The sequence below is a fragment of the Larimichthys crocea genome, chromosome VIII (genome assembly GCF_000972845.2).
Source record: "Larimichthys crocea isolate SSNF chromosome VIII, L_crocea_2.0, whole genome shotgun sequence".
Classification (NCBI taxonomy): domain Eukaryota; kingdom Metazoa; phylum Chordata; class Actinopteri; family Sciaenidae; genus Larimichthys; species Larimichthys crocea.
The window spans coordinates 29,432,597-29,452,836 of record NC_040018.1 but is presented as its reverse complement, the minus strand read 5'-3'; the positions used below and the strand labels follow the sequence as shown (position 1 = coordinate 29,452,836).

Sequence of the window (20,240 nt, the reverse complement as noted above, 5' to 3'; positions counted from 1 at the left end):
AGGTGCACTGGAGTCCACCGGTTTAAACTCTAATTTGGGCATTGTGGGATTGTGGGGAGGTGGAAGTTGTGACAGCGTCCGTTTTGAAGTAGAGGATGTGTCGACCCCTCTGCTCGGTTCATCCTGCTGGTTCTGTTTTTCTGTCTGCAGGGCTGCAGACCTGCTGGAGGTTAATTACCAGCATAGGACACACCTGAGCTCAGAGTGGCCCTACACATAACCCAGAGCAGCAGCAGACACTTGGCAGATCTCCTGTCCTCACGTCTCTTCTGTTTGCAGCCTATTTTCATCCACTCCCTGCTCTACTGGCTTTATTATTTAGTATACGTGTATGTTAATGTCCCGGTGTTATGACAAAGCTGTCTGCCTCCTGATTCCCAGTGTTTTTCCTTTTCTTTGTGTTTCTTTCTGTCTCGTTTGTTTGTCTCTCCTGCCTGATCACCTCACCGCCTGATCCTCATCATCTAATCAACCTCTGCAGCACAAAAGACCGACTCAACCTCCCAAACTCGGCCAGATTATTCAATAACCGTCTTGGTAACACTCTCTGCATCTTGTCTTTGTTTCTGTTCTGGACTTTGCCATGCCGCCACCAGTCGCTGGATTCTGGATCTTCACCCATCCTTACACATTCTGCCTCTGTTTTCTAATAAACTGCTAAATTACCATTGGTCTGAGATCGATGTCTCTCTCTCTACATGGTCGATGCAGTTGTGTTTATTGACGGTTACCGTGTAGTAATGTATTTTTTTTATTTTTTTTTTTATACAGTCATGTGGGTTTTTAACGCAGCGCTGCCTGACGGGTCAAAGGTCACGGACGCTGAGTGTTGGTTTCAGTCTTGCGCCTTACATGCAGAGAGTTCTCTGAATCTTTGATATTATGGATTGTGAAATCTATAAACCTCATGTCGTGCTTCCATCATGATACTATCACCGGTTAACGATTAACCTGTTTACCTGTCGAGTGATCCAGAGAGGAAAAAAACAACAAAGTTTTGTCATTATTTATTAAATATTTCATCTTTTTTTGGACTCAAACTATTCTCTTCTAACTTTCAACTTCCAGCAGCTTCATCCTCGTCATTTCGGTTGTTAATTACACAGCTTTTAAATTGCTGTCAAACTCTGTTGCATAGCAACCAGCATGATGATAACCATCGCTCGTGGCCTTGGACCTGTCGCTCACATATCTGTCGTATCTGTGGTTTTATGTTTTTAAAGGATAAAAGCATCTCGCCTGATTGTCTCCTCTCTCTGTCTCAGTCTCTGGCCACAGATTGTCTCACATAATTTGCACGAGGCGTCGTGTCTGCTCTGTGCCGGGTCAGGTTAGAGTCCGGTCAGGTTTGACAGACACCAGAGACGTGAGCTTTGAGTACTTCAGCCCACACATGGATCCCGAGCTTCACTGGATAATCATCTATCGCCGTACGAGCCTGCGGTTGATTATATTTATTCAGACGCTCGGCTGTAGTTAGGCTCTATTTTTCTCTTTTGTCGTCTCTCTCTCTGTTTTTCTGTGTTCAGCCCATCTGCTATAGCTTCACATGAATTTTTAATGTTTTTGCCCCTGGGCTGTGAAGTGTCAACACCACACTGCAGCTCTGTGGAATATCTGGTAACTTTCATTCATTTTTCTGATGCTTATGTCTACTTGAAGTTTAAAGTTTAAACTATAAGCGTGGCTGGTGTTTGATTACTCTGAGGCAAAGAAAATCCATTTTAAAAAATGTGAATATATTTCTCAGTTTCTTGCAAATCAGCTTTTATTCTGTGCGGAGACATCTCGGAGCTCCGCGGGGACGTAGTTCACTGCCTGCGGCCAGTTTTTCCTCCAATTAACATTCAGGAAGTTGTTGAAGTGTCAAGGAAGCAGAGTTTGAAACCCCTGCTGCCACAGAATCAGTGTGTCGTGATCATCTTTCTCAGGCTTGTTTAAAATAGAAAGTGATTATTGAATAAATCAGCGAGTAGTTGAATAATAAATCAATACTCAGGCTGTATGACAAGCCCTTTAATGTCGGTATGACAGCACAGTGGAAAACAGGATTGGAACTGTGTGCACACACACATCGGTGTTTGATTGTTGTGTTTCTGTGAAAGCAGACACACGTACATTCACATTCTTATGTTCGTTTGTGAGTTTCAAATAAGATCTTCTTGAAGGCCCTCCTGAAGTCTCGGTTAAAGATGGTGTATATGATGGGGTTCAGGCAGCTGTTGCAGTACCCGATCCAGAAGAACAGGTCGAAGAGCGTGTCGGGGATGATGCAGTTCTCTCTGCAGACGGCGTGGAGGCTGTAGGTGAAGAAAAACGGGAACCAGCAGAGGACAAAAACCCCCATCACCACCGCCAGAACAAACGTGAAGCGCTTCTCCCGCATTTGCGCCACTTTGTTCTTGGATAGAGACATCTGCCTGCTGCGGAGAGGCACTGGAGAGGGGAGGAGGAAGTGGTGGGAGCACTGGTCTGATGATGCCCATGATATGGAGGCGCAGGATGGAGGAGGAAGAGGAGGCTTCAACCTGTTTGTACTTCCATCTGAGTCCTTACCCTCCTCGGTTTTCACGCTTCCCCCGGCTCTCCTGGGGAAACGAAGAGCCGAGGCAAACGAGGAGGATGTCTTCGCGTCAGCTTTGCACCTCCTCTCCTCTAAGTCAATATCATCCAGATCTTCTCTCCTGTTGCCGCTGCTGTTGCTGTCCATGTTGGAGGAGCTGTGTCGGTTCACAGGCCGCGGGCTCTCCAGCTCATACTGGGATTTACCACTGCAGCCGTCTCCTTTTCTGGCAGTGCCCACGAAGCAGGTCTCGGACTGCGACGGCTGCCTCTCCATCACGTTCTTCGCCACGAACACGGTGGAGGCTCGCTGCTTGGCAACGCGGTAGATCTTACAATAAACAAGTATCATGATGATTCCCGGGGCAAAGAAGGACACGAGGCAGGAGGAGAGGATGTACCACGTCTGGTTGTTGAGAAGACACTCCTGCCTCCTTGTGTCGCTCTCCTCCTCCGTCTCCGAATCCTCCTCTTTGTGCGCCATGAGGAGCGGCGGGAAGGAGATGACGATAGATATGAGCCACACGATGCTGATCATCGCTTTAATCCGCTTGGGCGTCCGTTTGCGGTTGTAGCTGACGGCTTTGGTGACGGACCAGTAGCGGTCGAGGCTAATGGCGCAGAGGTGGACGATGGAGGATGTGCAAAAGAGGACATCCAGAGCCAGGTAGAAGGAGCACCAGGTGGAACCAAAGTACCAGTAACCCATGACCTGGAAAGAGGGAAAGGCAATTAAAATATGTGAATGATTCATTAAGCAGCAGTAATGACCTGCAGAGGGAAAGAATGAACCTTTTATTCACAAGTCGGTCAGTCGGCGAGGCCTCCTAACAGTAAATCAGTCAATATCTCATTACAGGCATGTTGGCTGAACATGTATTTTGTCTTTTCATGGCTCTAAGAAACAATCAAATTCCTTCAGAGTGTGTGTGTGCTCTGCAGTCCAGCATTTAACTCTTCATCACCTGTATTCTGCTCACTGACAGGTGATACAGAAGTAGTATATTGGTCTTTTGTCAGCTGCAGTGCAGTTGCTTGGCTACAAAGAACATTTGTTATGCTGGATTATCTTTTCAGGGGAGCTTCAGCTCCAGATTATTTGAAGCGAGGATCTGCTAAAGTTCAAAGGAAGGCTGGTCTGCAAACTATTAATATTCCAAGAGCAATGAAATGATTCATTGATCATCAATTCATCTTTAAAAATCTCTAAAAAATCCATCCCTGTAGATATAACCCGGATAACTTTTGAGGCTGCAACTGTCTGACAGTAAAAATATCCCTTAAAGATCCCTCAAATGTGGTTATTAGAAAAAGAAGAGGTGGTTCATATGCTATGAATCAGAGAGATTGTTTCTATTTGTATCCATAGGCTGATGCATACAGCAATAGATCTGCAATAATATATTGACCTTGACCATTTTTTCTGTCTAGCTGTAACTGTAAGTTTAATATCTTTTTTTCGACCGCCCCCAGACAAGCAATCTGTCTCCTCGAGCTCTGGGAATTTGTGATGGATGTTTTTGCTATTTTTTGACATTTTCTCAAGTAAATGATTTAATCAGAAAAACAAAAAACAAAAAAAACAAGACTAATAGTCTACAACTTTGCTTTGAAACTCAAAATCTGTGGCTAAAGAACCCCAAAACAGGCTGTAAACATGTTTATTTCTGCTGTGAAGTTGGACATTTTAACGTGGGGGCTTATGGAGGCCGACTCATTTCTGGAGCCAGCCTCAAGTGCAGTTTTTGGCACTTCCGCATAGGCTTCATTTCACAGACATGGAGGTTGCCGCTTGGTTTGTACTAAACTAAAATTGGGTGGGTTTGCAACAGGTGGGAACGTCATGACAAGTCAGGGAATCACCAAAGGCATCAGGGTTCATCCAGTAGCTGTTGGGACGATCCCCTTACAACGATAAATGTCTTCCTCTTGGTGGTACCCAAACTTTGTCCTTGGAGGGCAAAAACTGAAAGTTAATGGTGAGCCACACATCAAATGCAAACACCTGTTGTGATGGATTAATTAATTTTTTTTACCTTTGGGCAGTCCTTCGCTAGAGGAAAAGTCAGTGGACCGTGAAAGTCAGGGGAATTAAACGTGTGAGGACCATTAATGTTACTAATCACCTAAATTTAATGCTTATCGACTGAGTTTTAAGTATCTGTTCAGCCACAACTGCTCCAGATCGACTTGGACTCTTACTGCAGTCAGCTTCCCTCAGTAAAAATGTAAATGTCTTTGTTTTCTTTGAGCTTTTTCTTCAGTTTGTTGGAGTGATCAATCTACTGACTGCTCTCATTTAGTGGAACAGCAAAAGTCTACTATCTGGAAAACAAGTAAGATGATAAGAAAACCAGACCGAATGACCAGGGTGACCCAAAGTACCAGACTGGCTCAAGCACGTATCTATAACCAGTTGCCCTACTGAGAGAAGAGCAGCTGAGATGAACCCAAAGTATCAATCAATCTAAAGCAGACAGGAAACAATTACAGTCAGCAGAAGTGTCTAAATTTCTAATTCAACACAGATGATCAAATCAGAGAGAGCAGCTCGGCTGCGGAGGGAGCGAGAAATGTAATTAAATTGTCTCTAAACTGCACAATGTTCGCTGCCTCAATACTGACTCTCAGAGGAGACATCGGAGGTTTTAACCAGAAAGTTTTCAGTATTCAGCATGATTAGATTCACATTGTGAAAACATGGATCAACTCAACGCTAACCCTCATAGAAATATCACATTATTGCAGATAGCGCTGAAGAACATGCATGAACCAGAACCACAGAATATAGATGGATGATCTTTGATTTGTGGGTAATGCAGTCCTTCAAACTTTCACCTGCTGCTAAAGTGCAAAACTGTGAATGTGCAATGTATGAACTCTAACAGTTTTCTCATTAATCCACAACCGTGGTCTTTACTTGCTGTCGTCACGTTAACGTCACACAAACTCTAACCAATGCTAGAAGCCCGTTTATTGCTTCAAGCTTCTCATCAGCTCGAATCCACTCTTTGGACCTGAGATCTGTGTTGGTTGAGAAAAGCAACGCACTTCAGGAGTAGAGTAGCAAAGAGCTCAGCCTGATCAGGAAGACGGAGGGCGGTGACATTTACACTTGTTGGATGGGTTTTCATGTCATGATAGCAGTGTGGCTCTAGGGATTGCACTGTCTGATGCCTAAAATGTCTTTCTACGCTTTTGATGATCCTTTGACTTTTCCTGTAAGTGCCACCAGCAGGTTTTGACTGAAATGTCTCAACAACTGATGGACAGTTTGCCATAAAACTTGGTACAGACGTTCACAGTCTTTGAACTTTGGTGATTCCCATCCTCAAGTAAAAATTTGTCCAAAACTTTGGTTTATCTAGACGTTTTTTTTCTTTTTCCAATGATCATCCTCACACAACTGTAGACTCTTTGTCGTTTGGATGTACATCAGGCTGAGATCTGATCTGAGCCTCCATCTCCAGACGTGGCCTGATCGAACAAATTGCAATCTGTTCCCCAATGTATGTTGTCCCTTGGGAAAATAAGATGCAAATGTCAAGTCCAGTACTCACCTCATTAGCCAAAGAGAAGGGGATGACCAGCGTCGCCACCAGTATGTCCGCGCAAGCCAGAGACACCAGGAAGAGGTTCTGAGGCGCCCTCAGTGCTCGGCTGGTGAACACCGCCACCACGACCAGAACGTTGCCCACCACGGTGCCCAAGATGATGACCGTGACCACCAGCACGATGAACACCGACGCCACCTGCGAGTGAGGAGGTAGAGTAGGAGATCTCGGAGAAGAAGACGACGTCTGGTTGATATTCTCCAAAGAAGAGTTTGGCGGTAAAGTGGCCGGCATCGTGGCCACTACAGACGCGAATACATCCGGTAAGTCCATCCTGGTTAAATGACTGCTGCTGCTGTTATGATCCCCATTTTTATTTGTATTTGTATCTCCAGTGTGTCAGTCTCTTTATGCCAGGCAGTGAGAAAACAACAGAAAGTAGAAGAATGAGAAGAATCTGCCAAGAAATTCAAAGCTGTCTCTTTGGTTACAGATCCAATAATATCCTCACCAGCTTCAAAATACCAGATATTAAAAAAACAACTAGCTCTCTCTCACTAAGCACTAAATTAAAGTCAAATTTTCATCATATTATACTCAAAAACATCCTGCTTCATCTCGGTATTCATGCTGTCACTGAAAGAAGGATTTGCATGATTTAAGTTAGGATTTAAAAAGAAACCATACCTGTTAAAATATCCATTTATGAGCACGTCTGAGCCCAAGAGGTTAACATGCCGTGTTAGATCTACACGACTGGCCTACTTATTCCCAATGAGATGCAAAAGAAAAGAGAAATAGTTGGGGTAGAAACCCTATTTGAAATGCATGGTACCCTCATACTGCTGCACTCTGGAAAAAAAATGTGGCAGAGGAAAAAAAGGAGAAGTAGAAAAGGAATGAGGAGAGAAATGGAAGAAGGAGAGAGGAGGAAGAGGTGATGCAAAAAAAAAAGAGAAGTAAATAAACCAAAAAAAACAGGAGGTCCTCACTTTGATGCCAGTCGATGCCGTGCTGAGTGACACTGCTGCTGCCGCCGCTGCTGCTCAGTGATTCTCTACTGCTGGAATGGAGGAGGAGGAGGAGGAGGAGGAGAATGGAGGAGAGAGAGAGAGAGAGAGAGAGAGAGAGAGAGACTAATAGAGAAAAGAGATGAAAGGAAAGTGTAGGAGATGTGTGGAGAGGAGATGGAGAGAGGAAGAGATATTTGAAGGAGGGGAAGAGGAGGAGTGTAAGGTCAGGAAACTAGAAAGGAAAGAGGGAGAGAAGGATGAGGAGGGTGGAAAGAGGTGGATGAAGTGGGAGGTGAAAGGAAGGTATAATACAGGAGAGGAGGGCACTACGAGAGAGTGAGAGGAAGAGGGAGGGAAAGAGAGGAGAGACGGTTGATGGGAGAAACGAGGAGATATTCACGGGTGAAGGGGGGCAAGGAAGAAAGGAGACCACAGAAAGAGGAGATGGAGGAGGGAACTAAAAGGGAGGAAAGAGGGAAGAGACAGGGATGAGAGGAGATGGAAGATATTCAGGGTTAGGGGAGGGAGGAGAAGTGAGGAGGAAAAGAGGAGACCAAAGAAAGAGGAGTGATGGAAGGGGAGATGAGAGGGAGGTGAGAGTGGGAGGAAGTGAAAGGAGAAAGGAAAAGAAAAGAAAGAGATGACATACAGTGTGTATAGAGAAAGAGAGAGGTGAGGGCAAGAGGAGATGTGGGGAAGGAGAAAAAGAAGGTAAAGTAGAAGGAAGGTAAATAAGAGGAGAGGAAAGAAAAAAGAAGATGAGAGAAGAGGAGAAATGAGGATAGAGCAGAGGAGAAGAGAAGGAAAAATAAGAAAGGAGACAAAATAGGACAAGAGAGGATAAGCAAGAGGAATTAAAAAAGGAAAAGGGAAGAAAGAAATAGTTAGGACTGGAGAGGATGAGAAGAGAAGAGAAGAGAAGAGGGGGAACAAGGGTGGAGGAGACGACATGAAAAGGACAGGAGACAAAAGAGGAATGGAGGAGGAGGAAGATGAGGGGGAAACAGGAGGAAAGAGGAGGAGAGGAAAGGAAAAAGTAGACATCACAAGTGGATTGAAGAAGACCGGAGAAGAGACAAGAGGGAGAGGAGGAGGAAACAAGGAGGGGAAGAGGACACAAATAGAGAAGAGGCAGAAACAATAGGGGAAAGAAGAGGAAACAAGGAGAGAAGGAGGAAACAAGGAGTGAGAGGAGGAGGAAACAAGGAGTGAGAGGAGGAGGAAACAGATGGGAGACTGATAGATTGAGAATAATAAAATCAAAGAAAGCTGCTGAAAAAGACAGAATAGTTCCGAGCACATCAGCTTTTTGGGGCGTTTATCTTTGATCCTGAGATGAGTGAAGAGACGATCGTCTTAATTTAGCTGCTTTGAGCTGAACGACGACATGTAGGCAGAGGAACCAGAACCAGCCTGCAGCCCACAAACAGTCCACACTGAGACTTTGAGATCAGCTTCATAGACAGCCTCCTAAATCAGATGAATCCAGGCGGGGAGGTAATCCCATGATGCCCCAGCCTGTGGACATACCTAACAACAGATCAGGGTGACACCTTCATCCTGTAGTGACACTCACTGGTGAAGCCGAGCTGAACACGTCTTCACACCAGGCAGCTGTTTGCTCAACGTAAAGAGCGTTCAGGGCTTTAGGTCGAGGGGAGGATAATGACAGCTCCCTGCCAGGAAATCCCCCACGTCTCTGTGAATTGTATTATCCTCTGTGAGGGGATAACGAAGGGCTCGCTAACAGGATAGAAGGCCAAATGAAATCAATGTTCAAACAAAGAAGCTCGTGAGCTGTGAAGCAGGCCGTTGTTTAAGTCTCTGGGAGGAAAGAAACGGCTGTGACTATCTCATATCACATGATACAATATGCAATGTTTCTTGCTGATTTGGGTGCCAGGTGAATCGTTATGGCCCTCTTAGACCTAACGCAACTCTGAAACACATTATTTCCAGCGGCTTGCACATGTTCATTGGTCTGAACGCAGCAAACAGCAGCTCAAATCCTGACACGGCCTTCAGGCTACATCAGAGTCAGATCAGATTTTAACTCAATGATCTGCACACTTCTCCCGAAATGCACTTTCAATTTCAATAAATCTGAAATTAAGTTGTCAAAAGTTTTAATGTGAATTAACAGACTGATGCTGAAGGCTGATGTGTTTAGCCTGGAAAGCTGCAGTTCCTCTAACGTCCACTTCAGAAGTGAGTCAGTCTCCATAAGTCCCCATGTCCAAATGTCCAACTTCACAGCAGAAATAAACATGTTTACAGCCTGGTACAAAAAACAGTTTTGGTCTCTGTAGCTAATTTCCCCGTTCATGACAACTGTACTGAGGGTGAATTTATATACAACTCACCTGTTCACATTATATTAAGGGCCAGAGGTGTTGTACACCCTGGAGAAATCACCAGTTCAAAGATCGCGTCACGTGTCTTGGTTGACCTTCCAAGGTTACTGGTGGTCTTCTAGGCTATTTGGACTGATTGACAGCACATGCGCCTAAAGCTCCCAACCACTGTACAAACCTGCCAACGCTGTCCCCTAACATCCGCTCCTAAATATAGGCCGTGTGATTGACTTTGACATATTCAGGTTCAGGTGTGACCAGGCCTTCATAGTGAAACAGAACGGAGGAAGAAGAAACATCAGGTTTTGATACACACATCACATGTACTGTTTAATATTTGCCCTTTAATTTGTGACACTAAGACAAATCATTTAATATCATCTTATCATTTAATTATGCAATGCTGCTTTCAAAGCTGTTGACAGACACATCTCCCTGATTGATTATCGTCTTATTATGAGCAACCTGTTGCTCACTTTACCAGACAGCATTCATCTCTCCGTCTACCTGATCCATCTTTAAAATATTCACTCTTCTGTTTTGATCTTCACCAACTGCCAAATGTTCAACTCCGTTCACCAGCTGGTCACTAACTTTTCTGTCTGTCATTTGATGCCGGGCAGGTTTCCAACAGGTTTATCAGTTCAGTCATTTCTTTTATTATCCCAGATGGGAAACTTGACTTACAGTCGGGCACAAGACACAGAGCTTTTATTGCACTTGAACCAAAGTTTTCTAAATTTACGACTTAAGGGACGAGTTTCAAACTCGAGGTGAGGAGACTGATTTGTGCGGTCCACTACAGACAAAATAGAACCTCTATCACAATGTTCTTGTTTTTGACAGAAAACTATCAACAGCCAAACATCAATCAAGGTCAACAGCAGCAGCTGATATCACTGACTAGTCCAGCAGCAGTCAGCCCAGCTCGGCGTCTGTCTTTCAGCCTTTTATTTCACCAAGCTCTCACCAACCACTAAAAGTCAGTCCCACATTTACATTTACATTCTTGTCCGGCGGCTTCTTGCTCGCTCACTCTCTCCTTTTCTCTTCTTAGCTTCCTCCGTCAGCGTCCTCTTCACTCTCTTATCCTCTGCCATTATGTCTATAGAGGCTGCTGAGTCCGGTTACAATTACCCAACTTGCCCAGCTCCGGTTCTGGCACAACACTGACTTTCCCCTTCAAGCATTCCCCTGCATCCCAGGCATGAAGAAATCTTGTTTGGTGGTTGGAAACGCCTTTAGTACAAAACTAACACTCCCTCAGTGCTCTCAGCTCACAGTCCTGAGCTAACAGCAGCTACAGCTGTCAGCAGTTTACTTCACTGTCCATCATAAACTCTGTAAATCACAGAGAGTTGAGGCGGAGCAGCCGGAGGACATCAGAGGGAAAACCAGAAAACATTTCCTCCATAAAATATGATCCAGTTTCACCAGAATCAGTGAAATAGTTGCTGCTGTGTGACTTAGTGCCGTAAAGCGTTACGTACTTCTCCCGACCCGGAGCCCAAAGTTACATAGTGTGAGAACAGACGTACGAATGACAGTGATACCGTTCACCGATACCTGATCACAGGTCAGTGTGGATCAACATTTAAAAACTCTGTCCACTTACTGTATGTTCATAAATAAAGCTGTTCAGTTATTTGGGCGATTTAAAAATTCAGTTCGAACACGTGATCTACTTCAGCTAACATTAGCTCGTGTGTGGGTGGTGCTCCAGGCTGTTGTTGGACCGGGCAGCTCCCTCATGGTACCGACATACCTGTGCTAGAACGTGTTTAGTATGTGTGAGAAGACAAACCTGGACTTTCAGGTTCCCACTACCACCGTGAGCTGAACTCCCTGCAGACATGAGTGAGTTTCATACTTAATTATGGAGGAAGAAGTCTTATGTAATTTGTTTTATTGGCAATAATTACACAAACTGTGCATGTAGTGCAGGAAGGAACAGTACTGAGCACTCAGCAGTGTCACTGCAGCAGAAGAATGAGAGACGACCTTTCTCAAGGGCACTTATTGAGTGGTCCTTTATCTCTGCAGACTCTCAAACAGAGGAGTGAGCCGAGAGCACTCTGCTCAAAAGCTCTCAGTGAAGTTTCTGTGATTTGTATATTAAAATAATAGCTGCACAAACTAATTTATTTTTTAATTTAAACTAAAAGTTTGTCTAGGAATATTTACATCTCTATGATTTCCGAACTGTTCTGCTGCAGTAATTGCCTGAAAATACTGGAATAAGTTTCCAGTAGACACTTTTTAAGTTTGGGCTGTTATTAAAACTCAAATAAGCATGACTCACTTAATTTGTGGTTCATTATTGCAACTCGTTTACTGTGATAATTGTGTCAAAGCTATTAGAGAAATTACATCAGGAAACAAAAGGCCTGACATTTGCAAGAACAAAAGCCCTTAATTAACATCTCGTTGTCCTTAAAACTGGCCCGGAGTGGAGTTTAAATGAACTGCTCAGATCAATCGCTTGGCTTGTTAAAGCAAATAGATGAACAAACAATTTCAGTGGCACAAAAAGGGAAAAGTAAACTCTTGATTTCTGTAAAAGATTTCTTTCCACCCGCTGTTTTAAGTTGATTTAACTTCAAAAATGTACATTTCCCCGCTGACTTAAAAATACAAGTTCACTGAACCGAAGCTGACTTTTGAGTTTAAAGTCACCTCACGAGTTACAAAACCAGCTGAACTCGAGGACAAACTGCTGAGTCGTGCTGACAAACGTCACGGCGAGGATTGTTTTTTTCCATTTCCATTTTGAAGAGTTGTGTCTTTATGTGCTGTGGAGTCGAATATTAAATGAATACCTGGGAGTTATGCCTTTAAGCTTAAAGGAATTTAAACTTTTTCACATCGATTACTTCTTTTCATAACTTTAAGGCTTGTTCTTGTTTCTGATAAGTTCGTTTATATTGTATTCATTCTATTTCTTGTTGATTTTGTGCAGATGACACTTGTAACAGAGATGTAGTGTGTGGTTTGGGGTTGTAGAAAAGCCTTTACGAATATGTTGATTTTGTGTTACATTACTATTATTTACGTATTTCATTTTTGCTTTATTTCTATATTTTTGTGTTTGGAAACGAGATGGTCAATCTCATGGAGTTTATCCTCAAATTAAATTGATATATTTACATTATTATAACAGTAAAATTCTTTATAATGATTCAGGTTTAGAACATAACAGGGACCAGGGTCCAAGAGTTGAAGGCGCTCTGATTTGAGGGTGAGGCCGTCACAGGTGGTTTAATACAAACAGACGCCCTGCTGCAGCGTGCACAGTCAAGATATGATCCAAGTCTGCTCAAATTAACCTGAGACTGAAATGTGAGTCTGAAAAAAACATGAAGTCATGAACGTGTATGGTGAACGTGTAAGTGAATCTAAAGAGACCGAAAGGATGTTTGATTAGTAGTAAAAGACGAGTGACAGATTGAATGAACAAATATGAGATTCAGTGATTAGCACCGTCACCAGCGAGGTTCAGGTGGAGTTGTGCATGTTCTCTCCAGGTAGTCCGGCTTCCTCCCACATGCAGGTCACTTAATTAATAATTCTAAAATTGTCCGTAGGTGTGAATGTGAGCGTGAATAGATGTTTGTCTTTATGTGCCAGCCCTGTGATGAACTGACGAATTGTCCAGGATGTACTCCGCCTCTCACCCAGTGTCTGGTGAAAATGGATGGATGGATCAACACATAAAGAATCAGAATAATGTATAAATAACAGTTTGTGGAGGTATTTATAGGAAAGAATGAATCCTTTTAATTTCTAATGGAGGCTTGTAGCCGCTGCACCATTAAATCATTCTGAAGTCGCACTGAGCTGCTGCTGCTGCAGAGGTTTAAGAAAACAGCCTGAATCCTGTTTGACAGCTCTGCGGCAAACTGCTTAGGAGCAAAGCTCAGCACCCGTCAGGGTATAAAAAAAAAACTGTTCTCCATTTTCCTTTTTTTTTTACTTAATAGCCTGGAGAGGGGTGACGTCTATGAACCCACCGGGTGAGTCATATCGACGGCTCGATCAGTTTGAAAAGGCGAAGCAGGGCGAGATGCAGATAGTAAGTATACCGGAGATAAACACAAAAACAAAGAACAAGCGGGCAGAGTGAAACCCTCAGTGGGCGGATTTCTCGGAGGCTATTAACTTGTTGTTAAATGTTCGATATCTCACAGAAAAAAAGGCCAGGCGGTGAAACACAAAGTCTTGCTGAGGTTATCAGCTATCTGCTGAGGGGAACAAAGCTAATACAGCTGTGTTCCCTCAGCAGATAGCTTACACGGGGGAACAATTTGCAAAGATTTTTATACTGACTAAAACTAAAATCGACATGCTGATAACAAATTTGCAGCACATCAAGTGTTTTCTCCACAGCTTAACCAAAGTTCCACTGATCAGCTGTAGTAAGACTTGCCAGCTGATCACGATTGGACTCATCTACAGCTACATGGCAACTTGTCTGTGCAGTCACATTGAGACAGTGCGGTGAGAGGTGTGTGCAGCTCCCAATAGGTCAGTACTATCAATATCTGCAAACAGAAAGCTGGCATAGTAGAATGAAGAGGATCTGTGCTGCTGTTTTCTTCACCTTGTCACCATGGGCATACCGCTGTAAGTTCTGTTTGGTTTGATGCTGTTTTTGTAGTTTTCAAAGCTTGTAACTATTCCATCTTAGTGTTTGATTTTCATAGGTATATATTTCCTTTGTTCCAGATCAGGTCTGCTCCTGCTACTTCTCGTTGTAAACGCCTAAACAACCCTGACTCCTTTTGCTGTATTTGTGCTGGTTTCACCATTCCAAGTCAGAGGAAAGCAAACATCAGTGCATTTGTCAAACAAGCATATTTTACATATTTTAAAGTAAAACTCTGTGATCAAGACAACAAGCCATGGGCCCCTCACAAAGTGTGCAAGCAGTGTGTGGAGAGTTTACGGATGTGGACCAAAGGAACACGTGAAAAGTTGCGTTTGGTATCCCCAAAAAGATCATTGCACAGACTGTTACTTTGGTTGAGTGAAAACAAGCACATATCTGTTAGGTACAGTATTTTTCATATTTTTTAAGAAAATGGGATCCTATAGTTCAAAAACTTGACGTGATAGAGAAAAACTGAGATCCGTTTTGGATTCTGCACCCAAAAATTAGTTAAAAGCTGCTCAACAAAAATTGTGTTCCCCAGTTTTATAGAAGATCAACAACACAGAGGAGGGAGAGCAGGTTGCGTTTGTGTAGGAGGTCATACAGTGAGAAAGGATACAGAGTAGGTTTTCATCGTGGGACAGAACCTCCCAACAACATTTACAACGTTGGCAGTAAATGTCAGAAGCTGAGAGGAGCTGGCAGTCCACTGAAGGTGTAAAAACATTAGATCGGACCACTGAGGCTGCTTCATCAAAGCAGGAGGTGCAACAGCAACCATGAAACACAATGGACCTGGAGACGTTAGTTGCATGTCGCTCCTCAACTCTTTCTCCTTTGAGTATGTCAGGGTAATCACCTACTGCTTCAGACTAGAAGTTTCTTCTGCAGCCTGTGGATCCATTAAAGTTACAGACTGGCTCAAAGTGATGATGAGACACAATCAATCCTGGGGTCTTCTGTCGCCTGTGATCGGTGGATCTGTCATTTCATCCACCACATATCCAGCCACACGCCTCCGTAGTTCTTTGTCTTTTTTAGCCTTCTTTTCAGGATTGCATTTCCACAAACTTCACGTTCTTGTGCTGTTGTAGTCTGCGTTTCAGGAGGTTGGAGGTCGACATTACTGTAGTGACAGTCCTAAATCTTAACCCTCGGTCACTTTGTAGGTGATGTGGTGTTCCTCATGTGTTTTGCTCTGAGATGTTTTTGTTCCCATTTATTAGAAGAAGAAGAGATGAACTGGCACCTCTCCAGCTACCAGTCCACCTTCCATATTTGGTCCATGCGGGACAAAAACAATTGTGTGCTCCTCGTCACCCACAAACTAAACTACTAACCTTGTATGATCTAATTAAAACACCTCGTGCGCATTTGTAATTAATAAACATACATCAAACCCCCCCTCCTCCTCGTGGTTACATCAAAATTTCCAGTCACTCGTACAATGACCATTACCTGTACACGACTCGACAAAGATGTTCTTGTCATCTCTCCTCCAGACAAAATCAAAGTAATGGGAATGTTTTCAGCCACTGAATGAAAGCGTTTCTATCTTCCAAACTGTTGAATTTCAGATAGGTGGGTGACTAACGTTATCTTGTACCAAGTATTTTTTGGAATTTGTTACCCTACTTGTTATAGGTGGAGGTAATATTATTACTAGTTATGCATTGCTGACTAAAACCGCTCAACAAAGGCTTAAAATGGACCTAAAACACAATGATTGGGGATGTCTTTAAAACGTTTTGCTGCTTCCTAGAGTGAAAACGTGTTCAGATATTCAATGCATGGACACCCAAACATCTCCCCGATAAGTGTCTGCCTTCCTTTTTGTTACGTGGCATTCAGTCGTGTCTGAAAGCAAAAGTGTTTATAGCTGTTCTGATAGAGGGTAAAAGGCCCGCAGTCAGAGAGGCGAGACATCGTAATGGTTCAAACGGTGATAACCACATACTTTATGTTGTTGTTGGGTAGTAAAGTCTGGCTTAGAGTCGGAGTTCCAGGTCATCACAAAGTGTTGGAGGTGGAGGTTGAGGTCAGGGTCTGTAGAGACCATTAAAGTTCTTCCTCACCAAACTGAGAAGAGCATTTATTCATGGAGCTAACACACAAACACACATAACATCACTGCATCCTGCAGCATTCAGATGTACCTTCAGTGGAACCGAGCAGTCCAACCCAAATAGCTCCAACTTATTCATGAAAAGGCAACGACGACACAGCAGAAGATTCGACTCCGACAGGAACAACAAAAGCCCAGAAGACGTCTTGAGAATTTATTTGTGACTTCTACGCTCTAAAATCTTCCTGTTTTTGTGTGCACATTTCCGACTGTATGCTCAAGGACATCTCGTGTTTGTAGTGGAAAAAAACTTTTATTGACGATCTGTTCTGCAGCGTAGCGTGTTGTAATTGAAAAAGACAGAAAGACTTGCACTGTACTCTGTCACTCAAACAGGAAAAGTGCCTACACATTGTAAGAAGTAGTTAATTGAACTGAAATCAAGCCACTTGAGGCTGTGAGTCAGTCTCCATAAGTCCCCATGTTTAAATCTCCAACTTCACAGCAGAAATAAACATGTTTGGGGCGGTCGGTAGCGTAGTGGGTTAAGCGGCCGCCCCGTGTGTGAAGGCTATAGTCCTCGCTGCAGCTGGTAACCAGAATCATCCACCCACGCTCAACATCTTTGGCTCAGTGGGGAGCCGGCGGTGGCCAGAGCCACCACACTCTGAGCTGTGGGTGGCCACCAAAATCCTGCTTGTGGCCAAAAATATGTAGAATTACCAGAGAGAACCAGTGGAAAAAGTTAAACTCTACTATTCTCCGTCCTCGTGTGTGGACGGGCCTTCGACAGCTTCTGGACTCGCACTGTAGACGTTGATGTCGGCACGTGACCACCAGACTCACCTGGCAGAGAAGTCGGATTCACACAAGCGAACGTCTAAATAACATTTTCAACAGAACTTTTTTATTTTGCCAGATTTCTAATTACTCTGCGCTGACACAAACATCTTTCAGGGCACCCAAATAGTCTGAGTGGTGTTTCTATAATTGTGTCTATGGGCGGATTTTCTCTTCATGAATTGATTTATTTTTCCTCGATGCACTACTTGTTCTGCCGTCTATCAGCTTTTGAAATCTGCTGATTTCTGTCAGCGTGCGGCTCGTTTGCTGCCTTCATCACGACTAAGCCTCACCATTATCTCTGTCTGAACGACATAATCGGAGAAACAAACCGCAAAGAAACCATCTGCTTTTGCAGTTTTCTGTCTCTGCCTCCAGAATTCTGCTTGACATTTTTAGTATTTTATGTCTCCATATGGTGAAATATGCCAAAGTCATTTTTAGTATTTTATGTCTCCATATGGTGAAATATGCCAAAGTCATCTTTTTGTTTTGGAGGATTTCGTCCTTCCTGCGTACAGTCTGCCCCGAGCTGCAGACATTTCGTGGTTTACACGATCAGCACCCGCTGAAATTTAACCCGACCTTTCAATAAGCCAATTTTACAAAACAGAAATCAGATGAGACGTGTGGGTTTGTGTTGGTTTCTTTTGACCGCCGTTGAGATTCACATTCTACATCTTTGTAACAACAGAGATTTTTGATTTATTTTCCGTTTTAGTTTGATTCCTGTATCGCGTCTTTGTCAATTTTCTAACAGCACGTGTCAGATCATGATCTGAAAGTTCTCAAGATCTCATTGTATTTTTCAGCATTTGTGTCAACAACTAAAAAGATTTTGGTTTAAAGGCCCAGTGTGTAGGATTTAGCGGCATCTAGTAGGGTAGTTGCTGATTGCTACCCTCTCGCCTCACCCTCTCCTTTCTATTATGAAGCCAGTGTTTAGTTTGTCCAGTCCAGGCTACCTCAAAAACCGGTGCATGAGGGAGAAATAATTTAACAACACGTGATGACTGAACAAAGACACACCTGCAGTCTTTTGTTGTTTTTATTCCAGTTCAGCTCCAGTAAACAACAAAACGTCTAAATCCAGAAGACACCGTGGCATGTCGAGATGTTCCCAGCACAACTTCAGTGGACTCGGTTTAAGTGTTTAAGTTTTTTATCTTAAGCCTCCACAGTAAATGTCAGCTTTGTGTCAGACTCGAGCAGTGCAACAAAACAAAATCCAGTCTAAGAGGCTCAGGGAGCAGATTTTACACACACACACACACACACACACACACACACACACACACAATGTGAATTCATTAAAAACAAGTTGGAATCTAAATAACGGGCAGGACCTTGACTCCTCTAGTTGTCGACTGGGAAACATCATCATCGTTGGATGTCACCTGAAGCCTCCCCGTCTCCTCCCCTCCCTGCTCCTGAGGTCTCCCCACCTTTCCTCCCTACCTGCCTCGCCTCCTTTTCCTCCCCCTTTTCTCGTCCCCTTCTCTCCTTCCTCTCGGAGCAACTTCTTCTTGGGTCTCCCTCTGACCCGGCTTCGAGTGACTCGAGCCTAACTCTTGCACATCCTCTTTCTTGCTGTCGCCTCCTCTCCGCGTTCTCCATCCGACTCTGTCGCCTTCGCCTCCTCCTGAGCTCCCCCCTCAGCACGGTGCTGCGCTTGGTGCCTCAGCAGACTTTGTCTCACAGTGTAGGAGGCACCACAGTGGCAGCTGTAAGGTTTCTCCATCAGGTGAGACGACTTTATGTGTCCTCAGCTTGGTGGCCCACGTGTAGCCTGAGGAATGAAAGCGAAAATCAAATCAACAATCAGTGTGGCTGCTGTCTAAATCAACATGAAGCTGCCTCAGTGGGAGAACAGAAACCCACTACTGTAAACACATTTCACAAAAATAATGAAATTAAATAAAAGAGAAAAACGCCATGTGTGCCCACAGTCATGAGGGACAGAATGCAGCTTGTAATCATCTAAAAAGAAAAGTAAATTAATAATGTAACAGCTGAACTCAACAGTTCACAAGTTCAGCTTCATAAAAAGTTTATGTGCACGACGTCGTAATCAGCACTTTGTGTTTTCCAATCATGTATGCAGGAGCGAACATCTGCAGCCCGCTGAGTGACGCCGCCACAGCCGGCTGCAGAGGAACTGGTCGGTTAGTTTTTTACTATGAGAATTTCTTCTTATTCTCTGACAACGAAGCAAAATTACAGCATCAGATTTCAGCCAACATAAAATAATTCTGTCTAACATTTATATTTTATTTATATTTCTAATTTTACACATGCAATAGCAAAAGATGTACAGGATGTCGATTCAACATTACGAAGTAAACAAATGTAGATTTTCTTTAGTTTTTAAACAGCTCTCTACAGAAATATAAACATACAAACATACATTTATTTTCTCCTCCCCTGTCCTCATACTGTATCCCTTCTTTCTTCTTCACCTACCAGACCCTGTTCTGGGTCCCTTCCCTTGTCATATTATATGATATGTATGGACAGACTGGTGTTGCAGTTTCGTTGTACTGTACTTGTACTGCTACAATGACAAATAAAGCCTTCATCCAATCCAGTCCAATAAATCTACAACGTGTGGCTAATGCCACAGAATTTACACGTAAAAGACGTCTAGAAAACCTTTAAAAATTCTTCTGTGGTTCCAGGGCGAGCTGTGAGTGTGACCGGCGTGTTGAGTTAAAAAGAAATCCTGTAGACTGCAGCTCATGCTACATTACAATACTCTCTGCAGACTCAATGTTTTAAAAAGAAAGTTTCAGTGTCCTCTGCTGCTATTTAAGTTCGAGTGGATATAAAACAATCACCAACAGTACATTGATGATTTATGTAACTGTTATTCAATGCCAGAGCTGCCTTTACTGTTTTGCTTCTTCACTCTCAATATTGTCATTTCTAGCCACAGCTGCTTTTAATTAAACAGATATTTTCTCAGGAGTTGGTGGAGACCAAAACGGAGCTAAAAGAGAGCGAACATGACTCCATGTTCGCTCGCTGTGTGTCTTCTAGAGGTGTGAAAAAGCCAACGTCTGCTACAAAAATCAAAAAGTTCTATGTGTAAACTTTGAAACTTTGCTGTCTCCTCGTGCTGCCAGTGATCAGGACTCAGGCAGTGCGGCGTGAATCCGTCATCCCAGATGAAGAGAAAACGATGATCCTGCACAGAAC

The 20,240-nt window shown here is 43.4% G+C and overlaps 1 protein-coding gene across 1 annotated transcript; it reads right to left on the bottom strand.

The window, feature by feature from the left end:
- Positions 1-903: 903 nt before the first annotated feature.
- Positions 904-7,265, bottom strand: LOC104927241 (alpha-2Db adrenergic receptor). Its single transcript, XM_010741272.3, has 2 exons — positions 6,123-7,265; positions 904-3,274 (listed from the first exon to the last, which is right to left on the bottom strand). The coding sequence occupies exons 1-2, from the start codon at positions 6,447-6,449 to the stop codon at positions 2,129-2,131; spliced, it is 1,473 nt and encodes a 490-aa protein (XP_010739574.3). The 5' UTR covers positions 6,450-7,265; the 3' UTR covers positions 904-2,128.
- Between the last annotated feature and the right edge of the window lie 12,975 nt (positions 7,266-20,240).

Bases quoted from the DNA above. Each gene is read 5' to 3' on its own strand.
- LOC104927241 (XM_010741272.3), bottom strand. From the start codon at position 6,449: ATGGACTTACCGGATGTATTCGCGTCTGTAGTGGCCACGATGCCGGCC. The intron at 3,275-6,122 runs GTGAGTACTGGA...CCCTCTTTCCAG, and splicing joins CCTTCTCTTTGGCTAATGAG to GTCATGGGTTACTGGTACTT.